Source organism: Musca domestica, unplaced genomic scaffold, assembly GCF_030504385.1.
Source record: "Musca domestica strain aabys unplaced genomic scaffold, Musca_domestica.polishedcontigs.V.1.1 36, whole genome shotgun sequence".
Taxonomy (NCBI): domain Eukaryota; kingdom Metazoa; phylum Arthropoda; class Insecta; order Diptera; family Muscidae; genus Musca; species Musca domestica.
Window position 1 is genome coordinate 1,966,470 of NW_026712318.1, and position 18,476 is coordinate 1,984,945.

The following is an 18,476-nucleotide window of genomic DNA, read 5'->3' on the forward strand; positions in this document are numbered from 1 at the left end:
ATATAATATTTCTACACCATGCCGACAATTATATGCGAAGTTTTTTTAATGGGACTAATTGTTTTAAATTAGTAATGCTTGCCTTATTTTGTATAAAATTTGCAATAATATAAGTTTTAAATTAATTTTCTTATCCGAAAGAATGTTGTCATAAATTATGTAATATTTTGAATTTAAAAGCAATATTCCTTAAAACTTTCGAAAATTTCTATTTCCAATATTTCCTACGTTTACCATTTTGAAGTTGTTTCAAACTTCCACTTTTTTCACAGAATCTTACTTATATTTTTATATGAATTAAAATGAGGAATTCATGGTTATGAAAAATGGGGCTGATATAAAAATCTAACATAACAGCCTGCTATCGACATCCTTTTCATCAGAAATCTGGAAAGGAAAGAACAAATAACAAAGAGATTAATAATATTATTTGTTATTTTTGTATTAATAAATATTCGGATATATAATACGGAATAGGAGATGATGCAGGTATATGTAGGGGTCTTACAAACCTACTTTGGTGGTCAAAAAAATATTTTTAAATAATTTTTGTATTAATAAAAAAATCAGATATATAAAATAAATAAGGAGATGATGAAGGTATGTGCTAATTTGGTGCGTAAAAAATATTTTTCAATAAAAGCAGTGTACGAACTTCTGCACTTTTTCTATGTTTGAAGAAGTGACCTGAATATAACATTTCTAGCAAGGAGAAAAAAGACATGCCGAGAACCCCAATTGTCAAGATTCAGCTGATTTGGTTGAAAATTATGGCAGAAACCTCAAAAATACCAAAAATCTGAGGGTACCGTTATGTGGGGGCTATGCAAATTAGGGGACCTATAGCGAATATTTTTTGCAGGAGGAGAACAGCCCTCAAAAGAAGAATCTGAAGTGTCAATTTTTAACTAATTTGGTTGGAAATTGTGGCAGAAACCTTTAAAATACAGGAGGTACCGTTCTATGGATGCTACACCATTTTGTGGATCTGCATCGAACATATTTTACCAGGAGAGAACTGACCTTTCAAGAACCAACTTTTTCAATTTTCTGCTGATTTTGTTGGAAATTATGGCAGAGACCTTCAAAATATCGAAAATCTGGACGTACAGTTATATGAGGGCTATACCAATTTGTGGACCTGTAGCGAACAATTTTTGCTAAGAGAAAACAGAGCATCCGAGAATACCAATTGTCAAGTTTCAGCTAATTTGGTTGGAAATTATAGCGGAAACCTAAAAAATATCGAAAATCGGTAGTTGCCGTCATATGGGCGCTATGCCAATTAGTGGACCTGTAAGGAATATTTTTTGCAGATGGAGGCCAGACCTATCGAGAACCCCAATTGACAAGTTTCATATAATTTGGTTGGAAATTGTGGAAGAAATCCCAAAAATACTGAGAACCGGAAGGTACCGTTACATTGGTGCTATACCAATGTGTGGACCTAAATCGAAAATTTTTGGCTAGGAGAGAACCGAGAACCCCAATTTGTAAGTTTCATCTAATCTAGTTGGAAATTGTAGCAGAATCCTTCAAAATTCCGAAAATCGGGTTACATGGCGGCTATACCTAAACGTGGACCAGTGTAGCCAATTTTCAATACCAATCAGCCTGCATATAATATAAATCTTCTTTCAAAGCTCTGGATTAAGTAATGGAATGGAGTAGTCTAAAATTCTACACAAGGAGTTCCTTGCGAGTACTTTATCCCCTGGAAGAGATTTGTTTATATAAGTCCACGATATCATATATTCTCTATATAACGGTTCCTCCCGATCTTCGGTATTTTGATGATTGTAGCCATATTTTTCAACCGAATTGTCTGAAAATCTTCACAAGGAGTTCCTTGTGAGTACTTTATTCCCTAGATGGGAATTGTCTACATTGGTACATGATATCGTATACCTCCCATATAATGGTACGCCCCGATATTCGGCATTTTAATTAATTCAGTCAAATTTTTTAATGGAATTGTTTTAAAAACCATACTAGGGGTTCCTTCTGTGTACCACTGGATTAAGTAATGTGAATTGACGGTATCGCCATTTCAACAGACGGATATCGCTTAATCGCCTGATCAGGAATTTTGGGGTCTCCGACAAATAGTTCGAGGTGTTGCAAACGAAATGAAAAATTCAATATACCCATTGTATGCTGGAGGGCATAAAAAATAGTTAGGGATTTTTGCTCTTTACTTTGTCCCTATTAAACTACATACTCCTTGCATTACCCGTAAGCAGAAAATAATGATTTTTTTCTATAAATTTTTCAAGGCAAAAAAAAGTCTCCACAAAAATTTCACTCTCCAAAGCCAAATAAATCAATCAATAAAATTGCGTTCCCCAAGTCTCCAGGAAAACTGCGCATGTTGGTTTTATGGCAATTTGTCTCTTCTCTTTTACAAGCCAAAAAAAAAAATTCAGCAAAACAGAAAAGAAATAAAACCCAAAACTAAACTAACCTTCGCGCGACAAGAGACGAACCACAAAAGAAAAAAAATGTCTCCAAATAGACGCCATTAATAAATAAATTTACGTGGCTTCATTGCAATGCCTCCTCCATCACCAACAACACCATCACCACAATTTCACTCCAATCGCAACAAATCACAATGCCATGGGGATTGGCTACGGGCATGCACGTGTTCCAATTTCAAAATAACCTCATGTGGTTATTTGTTATTTTGTATATTTTGCTGTTGTTTTTTTAATTTTATTTTTCAGTTATTTTTTATTTTTTTTTTTTTTGGTTTGGTTTTTTATTTTCTATTTATTAATGCGGTTGAATGCCAGTGTGAGTGTGGGATTTTTCCCCCCTCAGCTGTGTTTCATTTGTTTGTTAATCAGCAGTTTTGTTTTGCATTTAAATACCCGCAAAGCTAGAGATGATGAGCTGCTGGTACGAGTATTATTTTCGCCTTTTCTCAATGACTGGGATGTTATTTCTCGTTTTCTTTATTTTTTTTCCTTTTGGAAAACAAATTACTCTGTTAAAAGAAAAGAAAACAATCTACAAAGTTCTTAAGGCATGGCGCTTAACTGAAAATCGTTGTGAAATATTCTCAATGAATTCGAAATTAAGCAAATGAATATTGCGACTAGTCGAATTGAAAGAAATTGTTTTGAAATGTCAAACTTTGCCGATAAGAAATGTTTGGGTTTCGAAATTGTGACGTAAAAATAAAATTGCAAGGGTATTACTGGGTCAATATAAACCGTAAATATTGGAATATTGTTTTGAATGGTAATTTGATACTTAAAACGAAATATAATAAACACCCTGGACCCACGTGCAAAAATAGAATTTTTTATTGGCAAATTTGTAATAAGGTCTTAAAATAGTCAAAAAATTTGAACCCTTTTAGAAATCTTGCCCAAAATATTTACAATATTATTTTTTATACCATCCACAAAAAAATCGCTATAGCGATTTTAGCCTCCAACATTCTATGGAGGGTATATTAGCTTTGACATTCCCTTCGTATCTCCTCGAAATACTTATTATAGACCCTACAAAATATATACAGGGTGAGATGAAAAAATTGCAACCAACTTCAGATTGCTGTCCCTTCTAAGACACTCTTTTTTAAGAATTTTCCACAAAAATAAGTTATTCGTGATGGATTTCAAGCGTGATAGTGTGATTTATTTATATTTGGCTGGAAAACCACAAGTGGCTATCGTTAGAAGACAGACTCAAAAGAGCTAAAGAGTTGCTTCGCTTGGCCGAAAGTGGTGAACTGCCGAATTTGGTTTTCTCCGAAGAGAAAACATTCATTGTCCAGCAGTTTGTAAGCAAACAACAGAGAGCTACATTCGGGCAGCGTGTGACGGTTTCATTGGCCGTTTGAAGGCCATAATTCGTGCCAAAGGTGACCAATTCGAACAAATCTAAACTTTTTCTACAATTTGATGCTATGTCCGACATTTTTTGCTTACATTCAATAAAATAAAAAAAATTGAATTTGCTGCAGTTTTTTATCTTACCCTGTATATTCTTGATCAGCGTAAAATTACGCTGCAGTACAGAAGCTAAGATTTTGCACAGAACTGTTTTTTGTCTGCAGGCGGATCGAAGATGGGCTATATCGGTCTACGACATCGTATATCCCCCATATAACGGTTCCGCCCGATATTCGGTATTTTGATGATATTAGCCACATTTTCCAACTGAGAAGGAGTTCCTTGTGAGTACTGTATTCCCTTGTTGGAATTGTCTATATGAGTCCACGATATCGTATACCTCCCATTTAACAGTACCCTCCATATTCGTTATTTTGCTGATTTCAGCTAAATTTTTTTAATGGAATTGTTTAAAATCCACACTGTGGGTTGCTTTTGAGTACTTTACTCCCTAGAAGAGAATTGTCTAAATAGGTCCACGTTTTAGTATGGAGCCCATATAACGGTATCCCCAGGCCTTCAGCCACATAAACGAATGGATTGCGTCGGAAGACTCCCTATAGAGACTCCCTGGCCACCAGCTGGTCTATTAAGACTCACAGGCCACCAGCTGGTCTATTAAGACTCCCAGGCCACCAGCTCGTCTATAAAGACTCCCAGGCCACCAGCTCGTCTATAAAGACTCCAAGGCCACCAGTTCGTCTATAAAGACTTACTGGCCACCAGTTCGTCTATAAAGACTCCCTGGCCACCAGCTCGTCTATAAAGACTCCCTGGCCACCAGCTCGTCTATAAAGACTCCCTGGCCACCAGCTCGTCTATAAAGACTCCCTGGCCACCAGCTCGGCTATAAAGACTCCCTGGCCACCAGCTAGTCTATAAAGACTCCCTGGCCACCAGCTCGTCTATAAAGACTCCCTGGCCACCAGCTCGTCTATAAAGACTCCCTGGCCACCAGGTCGTCTATAGAGACTCCCTGGCCACCAGCTCGTCTATAAAGACTCCCTGGCCACCAGCTGGTCTACAAAGACTCGCAGGCCACCAGCTCGTCTATAAAGACTCCCTAGCCACCAGCTCGTCTATAAAGACTCCCTAGCCACCAGCTCGTCTATAAAGACTCCCTGGCCACCAGCTCGTCTATAAAGACTCCCTGGCCACCAGCTCGTCTATAGAGACTCCCTGGCCACCAGCTGGTCTATAAAGACTCCCAGGCCACCAGCTCGTCTATAAAGACTCCCAGGCCACCAGCTCGTCTATAAAGACTCCCTGGCCACCAGCTCGTCTATAAAGACTCCCTGGCCACCAGCTCGTCTATAGAGACTCCCTGGCCACCAGTTCGTCTATAGAGACTCCCTGGCCACCAGCTTGTCTATAGAGACTCCCTGGCCACCAGCTCGTCTATAGAGACTCCCTGGCCAGCAGCTCGTCTATAGAGACTCCCTGGCCACCAGCTCGTCTATAGAGACTCCCTGGCCACCAGCTCGTCTATAGAGACTCCCTGGGCACCAGCTTGTCTATAGAGACTCCCTGGCCTCCAGCCCAATCGACCCGTTCGAACTTAACGTGTTTTACAGTACGTTATTACCTGCCGCATTCTCGTGAAAATTTAAAATCTAAAACTTTTTGTCAAAGACTTCCTGAACTACGATTTTCCCAAAAATAAATCTCAACTCTTTGCTTCCCCTCTTTGTCTTTAATGTCCCCCAAAAAAGAAGATTCCGCTATCTCAATAAATAAAAGAACATCTGCTAATTTATTTCGATGCTTCAAGTCTATTCTTGTGTCTCCGCATTGAATAGCTAAAAGTTTTTAATGACTTCAGCTTTGTTTTGGCATTCCGAAAAAAGTGTCATAAAAATGTTTTGTTGTTATTTTTTTTTTCTTTTAAAAAAATAAATAAAATTAACTTTGATTTGGCTTTATTTTATTGTGTATATATAGGTGTGAGTGTGTGTGTGATATGTGCTATAATTTATCATTGAATATTCTGCACCTGTTTTATTTGTATTTTAAATGTTGCTGAGGTTGAGTTCATATATAAATCTTAGCAAAGCAACAACAACAACGACAACAAAAACATGTATAAAATACCACAACCATAAATAATTAACAGCATTAAAGTATGGCTAAAAACCAGATTTCAACCCAAGAAATTTGAAAATAAAATTCACAAAATAAAAACAAATCTCTTTAATATTTGGCATAGATAAGAGTGTGATCTAAGAGAGAGAAAAAGAGGGAGGGAGAGAGATAATATATATATACTTTTTTAACAAATCCCATAGATGAGAAAAAATCAAAATATTTAAACACAAATCTTGTAAAAGTTGTGGCCTTTTTAAAATAGCAACCAAAAATTAAGGGGTTATCGCAGCATGTGTTTCAAACAAAAACAAGAGACCACATTGTTTTAAATTTAAAAAAAAAAATTGTTGTTTTTCTCTGTTTTTGCTCATGGTAAAAAAAGCGTGTGAATTGATGATGACAATGGACAATGATGTGGCTGATGAGGGGAGAATTACTTGTGAATGCGTGATTGTGGATCTGCGGCAAATGATAATGATCATCATCATCATCGCCATAACCATCAGAGTTCGTTCGTTGGTTCGTCTGCCAGCCAGGCAGTCAGTCAGACAATCCGCCAGCATTCACTGCCATCTAATGAAATGTTGTTCATTGTCGACCATCATTTTTACTCTTCTTTCTAAATTATTACAAATCCCCAGCAACAACAACAAATCCGATTTTTTCAGTCTCGTTTTGTGTTTTTTCGAAAAATAAAAAAAAATCACAGACAAAATTTTTTATTGTTTAACTTTGGCGTTTTTGTTGTTGTTGTTGTCTTGTATGTGTATGTTTTTTTTTGATGGTGTTGTTTTGTGTTAAGTTGCGTGATGCTTTATATATTTCGTTGTTGTTTTCGGTGTTCAGTACATTAAACCATTCGAATGAATATAACGAAAAAAGCGAAAATGAAATAAATTTAAGTATTTGCAGGTGTTCAACATACAGAGAAACCAACCAAAAACAACAGCAGCAGCAACAACAACAAACGTCAATGAACAACAAAACAAAAATTTGTTTTAAACAAAATTTCAAACAAATTATCATGAAATATTTAATCAGTTATGAAAAAACGCAGAAACGAAATAAACAAGATTTTTGGGAATTTTTTTACAAAATCTCTCAAAATCACTTGACAAAAATTGTTGTTGTTGTTGTAATTTTTAATTTATTTATAAATTGAAAAAAAGCCTGCTCTAAAATCCAAAATATTTATCACCCAAATCGTCAGACGTCATTTAAATGTGGCACATCATCCTTGTCTCGGCCGAGACTTTCCCCGAGAATGCAAAAAAAAAAACAAACAAACAAAAAACGGAAAATGTATCTGATACCAGTGACACTGTGACCTCATTTCATGCTTTGTTTAATTGGAACTTAACCGTAACGAAGATGTAAATTCTCGTTTTGTTTGTTTTTTCGATAAATATATTTATGTAAAATTATATGTGAAAATGTTAAAGATATTTTCATTTAAAAACAAGTAAACAAAGGCTAATGTCGGGCAGCTACTTTGACTAGATTCCCCTAAGGAATTTTCCCTTATCTACTGCATAATAAAAACAATAGGTGCAAAAATTTTTCGAATAGTCATCATAGATCTGGCACAAATATTTTCCAAAAACATAGAATCTCTAAAAAGGATCGGCCTAATGCCTAATTCGTTCTATCGGAAAGAACAGAAATTTCATCTTCAAAAAATTTTGTACATACTTAGCGAACCTTTTTTTCTATTCATTCTTGAAAAAATTTCACATAGTTCAAGTAAAGTTTTATTTTGGCTTTTGACCGAAGCCACGGCTTTTGACCGAAGCCATATCTTCGTGGCATTTGCCCTATATTTACGCCTTGTGTCGTGTTAATAGATATTCAAAAGAATATTGGAAAATTTAGATTCCTCTATATATGATTTCCTTTATCTCAAATATTTGGCTATATTTTTCAAAGATATCAGCATCAATGTAGAGGTCAGAGGAGCGCCTTTCATGTATTTGTGATTTCGTTAATTTTGGTTATTTTCACAAAAAAATATGGTCAAAAAATATGTTCAGCTAAATATCACCTATCGGGCATCCAAAATGCTAGGATTAAGCGCTGTTTTAAACCCTAACCTCATAAGCATGTCTATTATCGTTTTTTTTTTTTTTTTTTTTTTTTTTTTTTTTTTTTTGATAAATTTATTTATGTAGAACTATTGGTCCTTAGTTAAAAACTGTAGGGCGACTGCAAAACCTAGACAATTTTTAGGTTTTTGGCCAATTTTAAACCTATGTATTTTGCGAACATCTTCCGAAACAATAGGTCTCCATTCTAACCCCAACGCTACCCCCATGCAAAACTTCGTGAAAATAGGGCGATAATTGCAACCTGAATATAAAACCAAAAACACAACAAAAGAATCTAATTTCGGCCGGGAAGAAATTTTAATACCCTCCTACTACAACTTAATATAATAATAAATAATAAACTACTACTTAGTTGAAAACCGTTATGTGGGGACCATACGAAGACGTGGATCTGCTTACGATTTTTTTATATCCATTATATACATCCATTACGAATTTTCAAAACGAAATTTGAAACAGTTCCAGCGACTAATGTCGCTAAAATCATTAAAATTTCGAATATCGGGAGGTCATATGCGAAGACCTGGACCTGCATGCGAATTTTTTTCCATAAGTTGTAGAACCCATTTAGATCTTCTAATACAAATTTTGAAACTATTCCGGTGAATAATGTTGCTGAAAACGTCAAAATACAGACTATAGGGAGGTTATACGAATGGGGGCTATACGAAGACGTGGACTTGCATACACAAATTTTTGTCATAGGCTGCATTACCCATAACTTTAAATATGAAATTTGAAATAATTCAGGTAAATAATGTTGCTAAAATCATGAAAATACCGACTATCGGGAGGTACCGTTATATGGGGGCTATACGAAGACGTGGACCTGCATACAATTTTTTTTTCCAAAGACTGTATCACCTACCCATTGCGAACTTCAAATACTTTTTGGTCCATTACAGCCCCTACATATTTTGCGATCATCTCCAAAAGCAAAAGGCTTATATTCTGACCCTAACCCCATCCAATACATGCACCACCTCAGATAATCAAAATAACTCAAGAATTGAGGAGAGTTGGCTCCCATAAAAGTTTTCAATACTATTTTTGAAATATGTGAATAATTAAATACTGGATAGGACGCTTAAAAGATACAAAGTTTTTTCATGTTTTGAAATTTTGAAATTTTGAACCAGGTTCGAATAAATGAACCATTTTAGGTCTACGAATGTCCCTCCATTTTTTTAACTCCTAAGCCGGAGTTTAACTCTGAACTTTGGAGAATTTGAATTTCCAAAAAGAAACTATAAAAATTTATTTTTGCTCTTATTAAGGGTTAACATTTTAAGAGCTATGGAAATGTTAAAAATAAAACACCTAAAATGTTGAAAATACATGAAATCTTTATTTGAATTGATAGAATTGTCCACGTAATTTTGTGTTTGGAGATTATTTCATGCAAATGTTGACCGCGACTGTGTCTCAAATGGTCCATCCGTTTGGTTCAATTTTGGGTAAACTCTTTCCAATATTTCGGACGGTATTTCACGAATAAATATTTCAATGTTGTCTCCCAAAGCTTTAAATCAAGCGGAATAGTCTCAAGGTGTTAATCCGCACTATCCAGGCGGGCAATAACCGGTCCCGGGTGTGAAATACATTTTGAAAGACGATCCATGGTTAAATTATAGACCAAACTTAAAATGATTGACAGTGAAACAAAACACGAGACATGCGTGAATTTATTAAGAATTGCTGCAAAAAAAAACGCTAAAAATCCCCCTTTGTTTTTTATGCTGGCCAATTCAATTCTGGCGATATTTACACTGTGCAACAAAAGGAAGATCTTTCGAGCACCGTTTTAATAGTATGGTTAAAACCCCCTTTAAATGGGGTCACATCACGCAAGGTCTCAGAATACATCAAAAATCTAAATCTTATCGCAATGCCAGAAATTCATAAATATTAAGAAAACACATTTTATTACTAAGGCAATACTTGAAGCGAATTTATACTAAATTCTCTTACAAAGTATCATTTAAGAAGGACGATGCCATGGACAATAAGTAAAATAGTATTTAAGTTCGGCCGGGCCAACGTTTAATACCCTCCGCCATTTAGAAGGGACATGAAAATTAAAAAAAAAAAATTAAAAAATACCGTTTAAATGAAAACCGTTATTTTTGGCTATACGAAGACGAGATAATAATATTTTATGACATATGCTGTAGCACTCATTAAGATCTTCAAATATGAAATTTAAAACAATTCCGGTGAACAATGTCGCTAAAATACATCCACCAAAACGTGGACCGACATTTCAGCCTTATGTCTCAAATCGTTCGAAACACCTCGAAATCAATTTAGAATTTTACGCCAGAATATATAAACTTTGTTGGGTCCATCATGAGTATTCCGTGGAGTTACAAACGGAATGACAAAATTAATATACCCTCCATAGAATGGTGGAGGGTGCAAAATTATTCTTCATCAAATTTCACTATAAATCACCAAAGAAAATACATCCATATTTCCATTAATATCAAGAAAAAATAGCACCAATGATGAATAAGAAGTCAATATTTCAAATTTGTCGAAATTAAAAGAAAAAACGTAAAAAATACTGGAAATCCGAATCATCCTTCCATGATGGCTAATATAGCCCATTTTCTGTACCAATGATTCTGGATGAATGCAAAGATTGCTATCAGCATTCAAACCTCTATCTGAAATGTTGCGAAATATATGTCAAACTATAAGAATCCCTTTGCATACAGTCAAAACAACATAAAGGTATTCACAACCTTTGACCTAAGAACCCGAAACTCCTCTGGAGTTTTGATCTCCAAAGGAGTTCTATCGAGTTTACTTAGAATTTCCCACAAGAAAATTTTGCAGAGAATTTGGAAAAAGTGTTATTTTTTTTTAATTATCAATATTTTTTATTCACAAAAATGTATAACATTTTTTCATGTTTCATAGATTTTGAAGTTGGTTTTTCTTAGTTTAATTTTTTGAAATCCCAAAACCAGAGTCGAACTTTGAAGAATTTTCAATTCCTACTCAGAAAGTGTTAAAAACATAATTTCTCCTCATCTATTCTAAGTTGCACCATCAAATTACCGTCCCTGCCGATTATTATTATTGAATTACTTCACTTGTATCTTTTCTTTTTTGTATTTTTTCACTTTTCATTTAGCATTGCAAAGTATTTGGGACAAAACGTTTTTGTCTCACATTCGGTGCTTTTTTTGTTCTTTCAATAAATTCATTTCTAAGCAGTTTTATATTTCTTGCCTTTGTTCGTCTCTGGCTATCCGAACAAAAATTGTGGGTCAATTTATAAATATGGAAATTACTTTGAATTGAATAGAAATGGAAAAAAATGCACGGACAATAAAATCGTTCGTTCGTTTCAAAGGAAATTACTCCACAATGGCGAGGCGCAAAATGCATTAAATGTAAATTTCGTGTGTGTGTCACCTTTAAACTGCAAGCAAACGCAAATTCTATTCAAGGTTTTTGGCATTGTTGTTGTTGTCGTCGTTGCAGCTTTGTATGGGGAACAGATGGCAATTTTACTAATATTAAAAAAATGCATGTGCATACGTGCAATCATTGGATTTTGAGAAAAAAAAATGCTGTCAAAAAAACGTATTGCAGTTTTCTGCTGTTTTAACATTTATTGTGATATTTGGAATTTAACTTTTTTAAATTTGGAAATTTACTTTGTTCTGTAAATATTACATTGATTTTAATTTCCGATATTTCTCTATTCATATAAATAAGATAGGTAGTTTGGCAGCAGATTGTTCCGATGCATAATAAAAGGAAGAAGGCCCGTATGTAAAGGTTGTCACTAACCTAAATCTGTCATTCAAAGAAAAAGGTAGTAATTTATCAACTAGTCAGTCCGAACTTTAAAATTTACCACATTGAGGAAAATAAATACTTTAATATAAAAGTATCGGGAGTTTCAAGTACCAAATTTCAAACAATTTCATTATAGAAATATGTCTAATTTAAAACATTTTATGCTACCGTGATTGGTACAAACATCAAATTTAAAATACATCCATTGAAAGATGTGGCGAAAATCGTATAACACTATACCTGGCCTATTTAGATAATATTCTGCCACTGTAGGTAGATGGTGTTTAAATCTCTTAATACCGAATTTCATACAAATCCGTTAGAGATTATGGTAAAACTACCCAAAACACCGGATACCCTAAGGTAATATTATTTGGGAACTATACGAAAGCGCGAACCTAGACAGCACTTTTCTGATAAAATAAATACAGGGTGAGATGAAAAAAACTGAAACCAACTTCAGACTGCTGTCATTTCCAAATCACTCGTCCGACAGCTGTTAAAATTATTCCAGAGACGCTCATTATATTGTTTACAAGCGTACGAAAGCATTGTGGTGAGAATTTTCCAGAAAAAAGTTATTCGTGATGGAATTCAAGCATGATAGTGGGATTTCTTTATATTTGGTTTAAAATCCACAAGTGGCTATCGTTAGAGCACTTTAGCATTTCAATGTGAATAAATTGTTTGTGTTATACTGTTATCGTAGCTCGACGTCAAGGAAGTGGACGGCAGAAATGGTTAGAAACCCGCGTCACAGTGGCCGAAAAATGGCTCGTGAGCTGAACATATCGCAATATTCCATTCGGCAAATATTGAAAAATGAGCCATTCGGCAAATATTGAAAAAAGTCCAAGAAGTGCAAGAACTTACACCGCAACAGAAAGAAAATAGACTCAAATAGACATTCGTTGTCCAGCAGTTTGTAAACAAACCAAATAATCTTGTTTACTTGCCAAAGAGGTCAGCTGAAAATGTGCACTTTCGGTTGGCCACCAGAACTCAAGCGCGGCCATGGTGATAGTGTGGGCCATCATAACAGCCGATGGTCGCTCTCCGCTCGTATTAATCGACCGTGGTATCAGAATAAGTGCCTAAAATAATCGCGAAAATATTCTGGAGAATGTATTAAAACTTTGACCGTAGACCTTGGACATTCCAACAGGACTTAGCACCATCGCACTCAGTACGCGCCACCCAAGAATTGTTAGAAAATGAGGTTCCTCGCTTCATTTCCAGCGCACAATGGCCACCAAAATCTCCGGATACCAATCCGTTGGACTATTGTGTCTGGAGTATTTTGGAAAACAAGGTTGGCACCAAAAATACCACGATCACCTCAAGCAGCGCTTCGCCGGGAATGGACCAAAATACCGAAGAGCAGAATTCGGGCAGCGTGTGACGGTTTCATTGGCCGTTTGAAAGCCATAATTCCTGCCAAAGGTAACCAATTCCAACAAATCTAAACTTATTCTAAAATTTGATGCTATTTCCGACATATTTTGCTTTTATTCAAAAAATTGAAAAAAAAAAAAAAAATGTAAAAATTATTGCGTTTGACTTTGTTGCAGTTTTTTTTTATCTCCTGATAGGCATATAATGCTAAGACGACCGTCTGTCTGTTTGTTTAAATCACGATACCCAGTATATTATCTGACGTAGAGCATTTAGAGAGAGTGGAGTGGTAAATTTGACATGGTTGGTATTAAAAATTAAGTGTATCCTTTCAAGTTTTTGTTTTCGTGCGGCACGCTACCTTTCGATATTCGGCATTTTGATGATTTTAGCCAAATTTTCTAATTGTTCCAAATTTTATATTTAGAGTTTGTCAGGGGTAGTAGAACATTGTTTATATAGATCCACGTTTTTCTATAGCCCCCAAATAAAGGTGCTTTTACCATGTAGATCACATTTTTAATCGGATTTGTTTCAAATTCAGTATTTGTAGTTCACTATGGGTTATACAACCACTATCAAAACATATTGGTCCACGGTTTTCATAGAACTGTGGGTATACGCCATTCGAATGATCCCGCCACATTTTTCCATGGATAAAAATTATTTTCCTCAAAAAAAGAAGGTCCTCGTTTTGTTATGACCCCCATATAATTGGTTATGCTCACTTTATCGTATTCTCCAATCGATCTCACAGGTATTTGCAGTTTAAAGGGGAACACGTTTGAATCCAGATACTTTTATTTAAAAATGTTTTTCCGTTTCGGAAAGAGCCGCCAATCCTCATAAGTTCCCTTTTTTTTTGTCTGGGGTTGTTCTCCCCAAGAGTTATTTTAAAATAATTCCTTCGACAAAAAACTTTTTTACCCCAGTGACGAAATCGTAAGCTCAATAGAAGAGGAAACAAATAATTAAATTAAACTAAAAGTATTTTGTTATTTTTTCTAAATTCGACAGCCAAACTTATAAGCATTACCATGTTTTTTCAATAAAAAACAAACATTGTTTAAAAAAAAAAAATTACTTAAAACTCTACCTATTCCCGCTGCTGATGTCGAAAAAATTTCGATCAAAAAGAATTTAAAAAATGTTGATATAGTAGATTTTATCGAAATTTCCAATTTAATTAAGCTAAAATTCACATATTCTCTGTTCCAGAACCTGTAAGAATGTATTGGTTTTAAGTGTTTTTCAATACCATAAACTGAAAATAGTAAAGTTTTTTAAATGGTGGCCCTGATAAAAAAGTATTTTTATACCTCTCTCACTTATTTTTAAGAAATCCTATTTATTTCCACTAATTTATGAATATTGGTTTTATAATATTCAAACCACAAATTCGAAAATTCGCCAGCCAGTTTGAGTTTGAAAATATATCTACAGTTTCCCCAAAAAAAAAAGGAATTCAACTCTACTCCAGAAATTTAAAAATTCGTTTGATTTTTTTTATTTTCTGCATTTTGAAAATTTACTCTCCTCAACATTACTCCAAACAATTTCTTACTTTAATTCATTACATAATTCCCAATTAAGCCTCTTAACACCAAACCAATTTGCCTTTGTATGAAAAAGAAACCCAAGCCTTATTGTCACTCCCTTACCGACGGCATTTTGCATGAAGGCTAAGCGTTGGAAAATCTCTTTTTAAGCAGTTGGTAAAGCAAATATCGCATTTATTTTAAATACCTTTAGAAGAAAATCAACTCTACACAATCTATAATTACCGAATACCCAATCAAATTAAAAATAATATTTTCCAAACCATTTATAACCCTTCTAAAAATCCAAAGTCAACTCCATATAACTTCCCTTTCCCGGCTTTAGTATGAAGATATCCAACTTCCAGTTAATAGGAAAAATGTGTATATACGAAATAAATTTTGAAAACACAGATTTTTTCAGTTTATATTGATTTTTTCACAAAACAAATTGTGGGTTTTTTTTATTTTTTCCAGTTTTTTGTTATACTTAAAACATACAATTTATATGCTAAACTTATATACAACTTTTTTTCAAGATCATCAAAGATTCTCTTTTGTTTTTTTTTAATAGCTTAAAACTACAATAATAATATTATACACAAAAAAAAAATTCTTAGGAAATTACAAAAAATAAAAATTAATGATTTGTAATGAAAAATAATAAAAATAAAAAACAAAAAATTATTCAAATGAAATTGCATTCGGTTTCCTCTTTTTTTCTTTTGTAGTTTGTTTTTCTTAATAACTGAAAGTTTGACTTTTATTGTTAATTTCACATTTTACGGTACTTAATTCAAGTGACTTAAACATTTGAGGTTTTACAAGGACATACATACATGTTTTATATATATATTTATAATAAAAATCAACATTAACGCTTTTAAAAAAATTAAAAGTCTTTTCTAAAGAAAGTTTAAAAAAAAATAAAGATGGTACATGAAAAAATAGGTTAACAAAAATAAAATTTAGATTGGAGTGGAGTAGAGTAGAGTGGACAACAAAAACAAAATTGCAATTTTCCATACTTTTGTTGTTGTTGCTGTTGTTGTTTTTGGGGAGTTTTCATCTTCATTTTTTTCATTTAATTTTCCCCTACAGTCTCTGCTTTCTAAGTCTAATATTCTAGGATGTGAGGGTGTTTGAGTGTTTTTTGTTGTTGTTTGTGGGTGGGTAGAAGGGGGGTGTTGGGTGGAGTTGTTCAGCCTTCCTAATACTTTTTCAACGAACTTACCGTGTGATTCGTTGAATCTGCATGGGAGCTGGCTGAGGAGCTGAGGCTTTCTTCAAACGCTGGAGATGATGAGGAGGTTACTGTCACAGCGGACGGGGAGGTGGAGACTGTTGTGAGGGCGTTGTTAAGGTGTCGCTGTTGCTGTTGTTGTGAGGCGGGTGGCAAAATTGTGTTGGGTGTGGGGCGATCAACCAAAGGTTGACGCTGAGCAGCAGGACTAGATTGATGTTGTTGTTGTTGTGTACTGGCTCCACTCAAACGCTGTTGCACTTCACTGTCCTCCTCCTCCTCCTCGGCGGCCATATCTTCATCGGCACCACCCTCTTCACTGCCCGACGAAACTCTTTGCATGCTGCTGGCGGCAAAACTCAATGCTGCACTGGCATCAAAATTATTGATTTCAGGATGTGTCTCCAGCTCGGATTGCAAATCGCAAATGTAATCGATGACATGCTGGATGATTTCCAATTTGGAAAGTTTGCGATTTTTGGGCATGAACGGCACCAGATCCTTCAGTTTGGACAAATACATTTTCATTTCGGCATTTTCACCATCACCGCGATGCGGCGGATGACGGCTTATGCGTCCATTGGGATTGATGGCGGGCATTGAGGCACCGGTCTGGCAAACGGCCGTCAAGGATTTCATTTTAGAAATGATGTCTTTACGTTCCTTGAGTAGAATTTTGGCGGCTGTTATTGGTAACGGGTTGTGGGGCTTGAAAAACGCTGGTAATCCGTGGCGAGTTTTATTTTAATAAATTTTGAAAATTTATTGATTTGCTTCTTTTTTTAAATATTGCGAGGTTTGTGTTTTGACTGGGGTTTTTCAATATTCCAATATTTTGTAAAAACCCACACTCAGCACTTTTTTCTAAATTCTTTTTTTATTTATTTTGAAAAAATATTTTCAATTTTTTCCTTTTGTTTTTATTTCAACACTTTTTTTGTATTTTGTTTTAATAATCCACAGATTGGCTTGTTTTGAGATTTTTATATTTTCTCTGTTAGTGTTGCGCTGTAATTTTTTTTTTGTTTTTTTGACCGTAATCCGTATGTTAAGCGTTTTGTCTTCAACAGATTGTTAATTATTTCAATCTGGTTTTTTTCTCTTTTATTTTTTTTTTTCAAATTTTTATTCAAAATTTCCGTTTCCTTTTGGTATTCTTGACGCTTTGAGTAACAAACTCGTTGTGAGCTCTTCATACTCAGAGCATGGCCTTTTATACCTGCGCCAGCTAACTCCGCCTATCTCACAACATTTTGCCTGGTGTTTGCCTAGCAGTGGGTCTGTGATAAGAGCATATGGCAAGCAGCAGAGAGTAGTTTAAGGGAGAGTCAGAGTGCGTTGCTTTCGCACTTAGCAAATGTGTAGAGTGGATTGTGAGAGTATTCCCAGGCAAAAACATCTGTGCACTCCATGGCACACACAACGGCCCGATACTCAGAGACTGGGAGATTGCAACCGTTCGTTTGGGTTGGGAAAAGAAATCAATGCACTACAAAATTCCGTGGGAAATTCTATTCTCCCCTCAATTTTTTGGTTATTCATTCGCCTGAGAATTGTCATATGGAGAGTATTTATTTTAACGATTAAATACAGAGTCGTGTGTACGCCAGTCGGCCAGTCATGCCTAATGGGAGCGACGAGCAAGCCGTTTAATGTGAATTTAATGAAGACCGTGAGCTGTGCAGGAGAGCCATAGTAAATAATTTTTTGAATATGAGAAATATTTAGTGGGGTTTTCTTGATTTGAGATATTCAAAGAAGAGCATACATTCTTTGGGGCAGCATATTTGTAGATATTTTTCAAACAAGATCTCATCTCTTTGGAGGAATTTTCACGTTTTCAACTCATGGTGAGAGGGATTTTGAAATAAAAGAGTTTGTTTTGCTCTCATGCAAGGCATCCCCTTAGTAAGGAGATTTACTCTGATTTGTACTGATGCCGGTTACAGGTTGATATCTGCTCTGATCTTGCCACGTTAAAGTACCTGTTAATAGCAACGATGAATTTAAGTAAAAAAAATGATGACAAAGAGTTAGAGTTTTGAGAACAAAGGAATTTTGGAAAAGGAATTTAAATAGAATCAGTCTGAAATGATTTTATAAGAAACTCAAATATTTGTGAACTCTAGCAGATTAATGACGAAAAAATTGGACATTCGAAAGAGAAATTCTGTTGATAACAACCTTATTATTTTCCTTCAAAGAGGTTGAGGCTAGTTCGGGATTAAAAATTTGTCAATACATCCAAGAATATAATTGTTGGTTTGATTTGTGCCCCCACAATCCAGCTTTCGGTCTTTAAATTTTATCTAATCAGCTAAAAATTCATTTCCGAATTTCGATTTTTTGTGTCGTAGTTTAGTCCACAGAGGTTAAAATCGATTTTCCA

General features: G+C 34.9%; 1 protein-coding gene across 1 annotated transcript; it reads right to left on the reverse strand.

The window, feature by feature from the left end:
- Window positions 1–228: 228 nt before the first annotated feature.
- Window positions 229–17,276, reverse strand: LOC131803960 (protein extra-macrochaetae-like). Its single transcript, XM_059125974.1, has 2 exons — window positions 16,079–17,276; window positions 229–387 (listed from the first exon to the last, which is right to left on the reverse strand). Exons 1-2 carry the CDS (start codon window positions 16,724–16,726, stop codon window positions 346–348), a joined length of 690 nt encoding a protein of 229 aa, XP_058981957.1. The 5' UTR covers window positions 16,727–17,276; the 3' UTR covers window positions 229–345.
- Between the last annotated feature and the right edge of the window lie 1,200 nt (window positions 17,277–18,476).

Coding starts and splice junctions, on each gene's coding strand:
- LOC131803960 (XM_059125974.1), bottom strand. CDS start 16,726: ATGAAATCCTTGACGGCCGTTTGCCAGACCGGTGCCTCAATGCCCGCC. Junction 388..16,078: donor CAGATTCAACGAATCACACG/GTAAGTTCGTTG, acceptor TTTCCTTTCCAG/ATTTCTGATGAAAAGGATGT.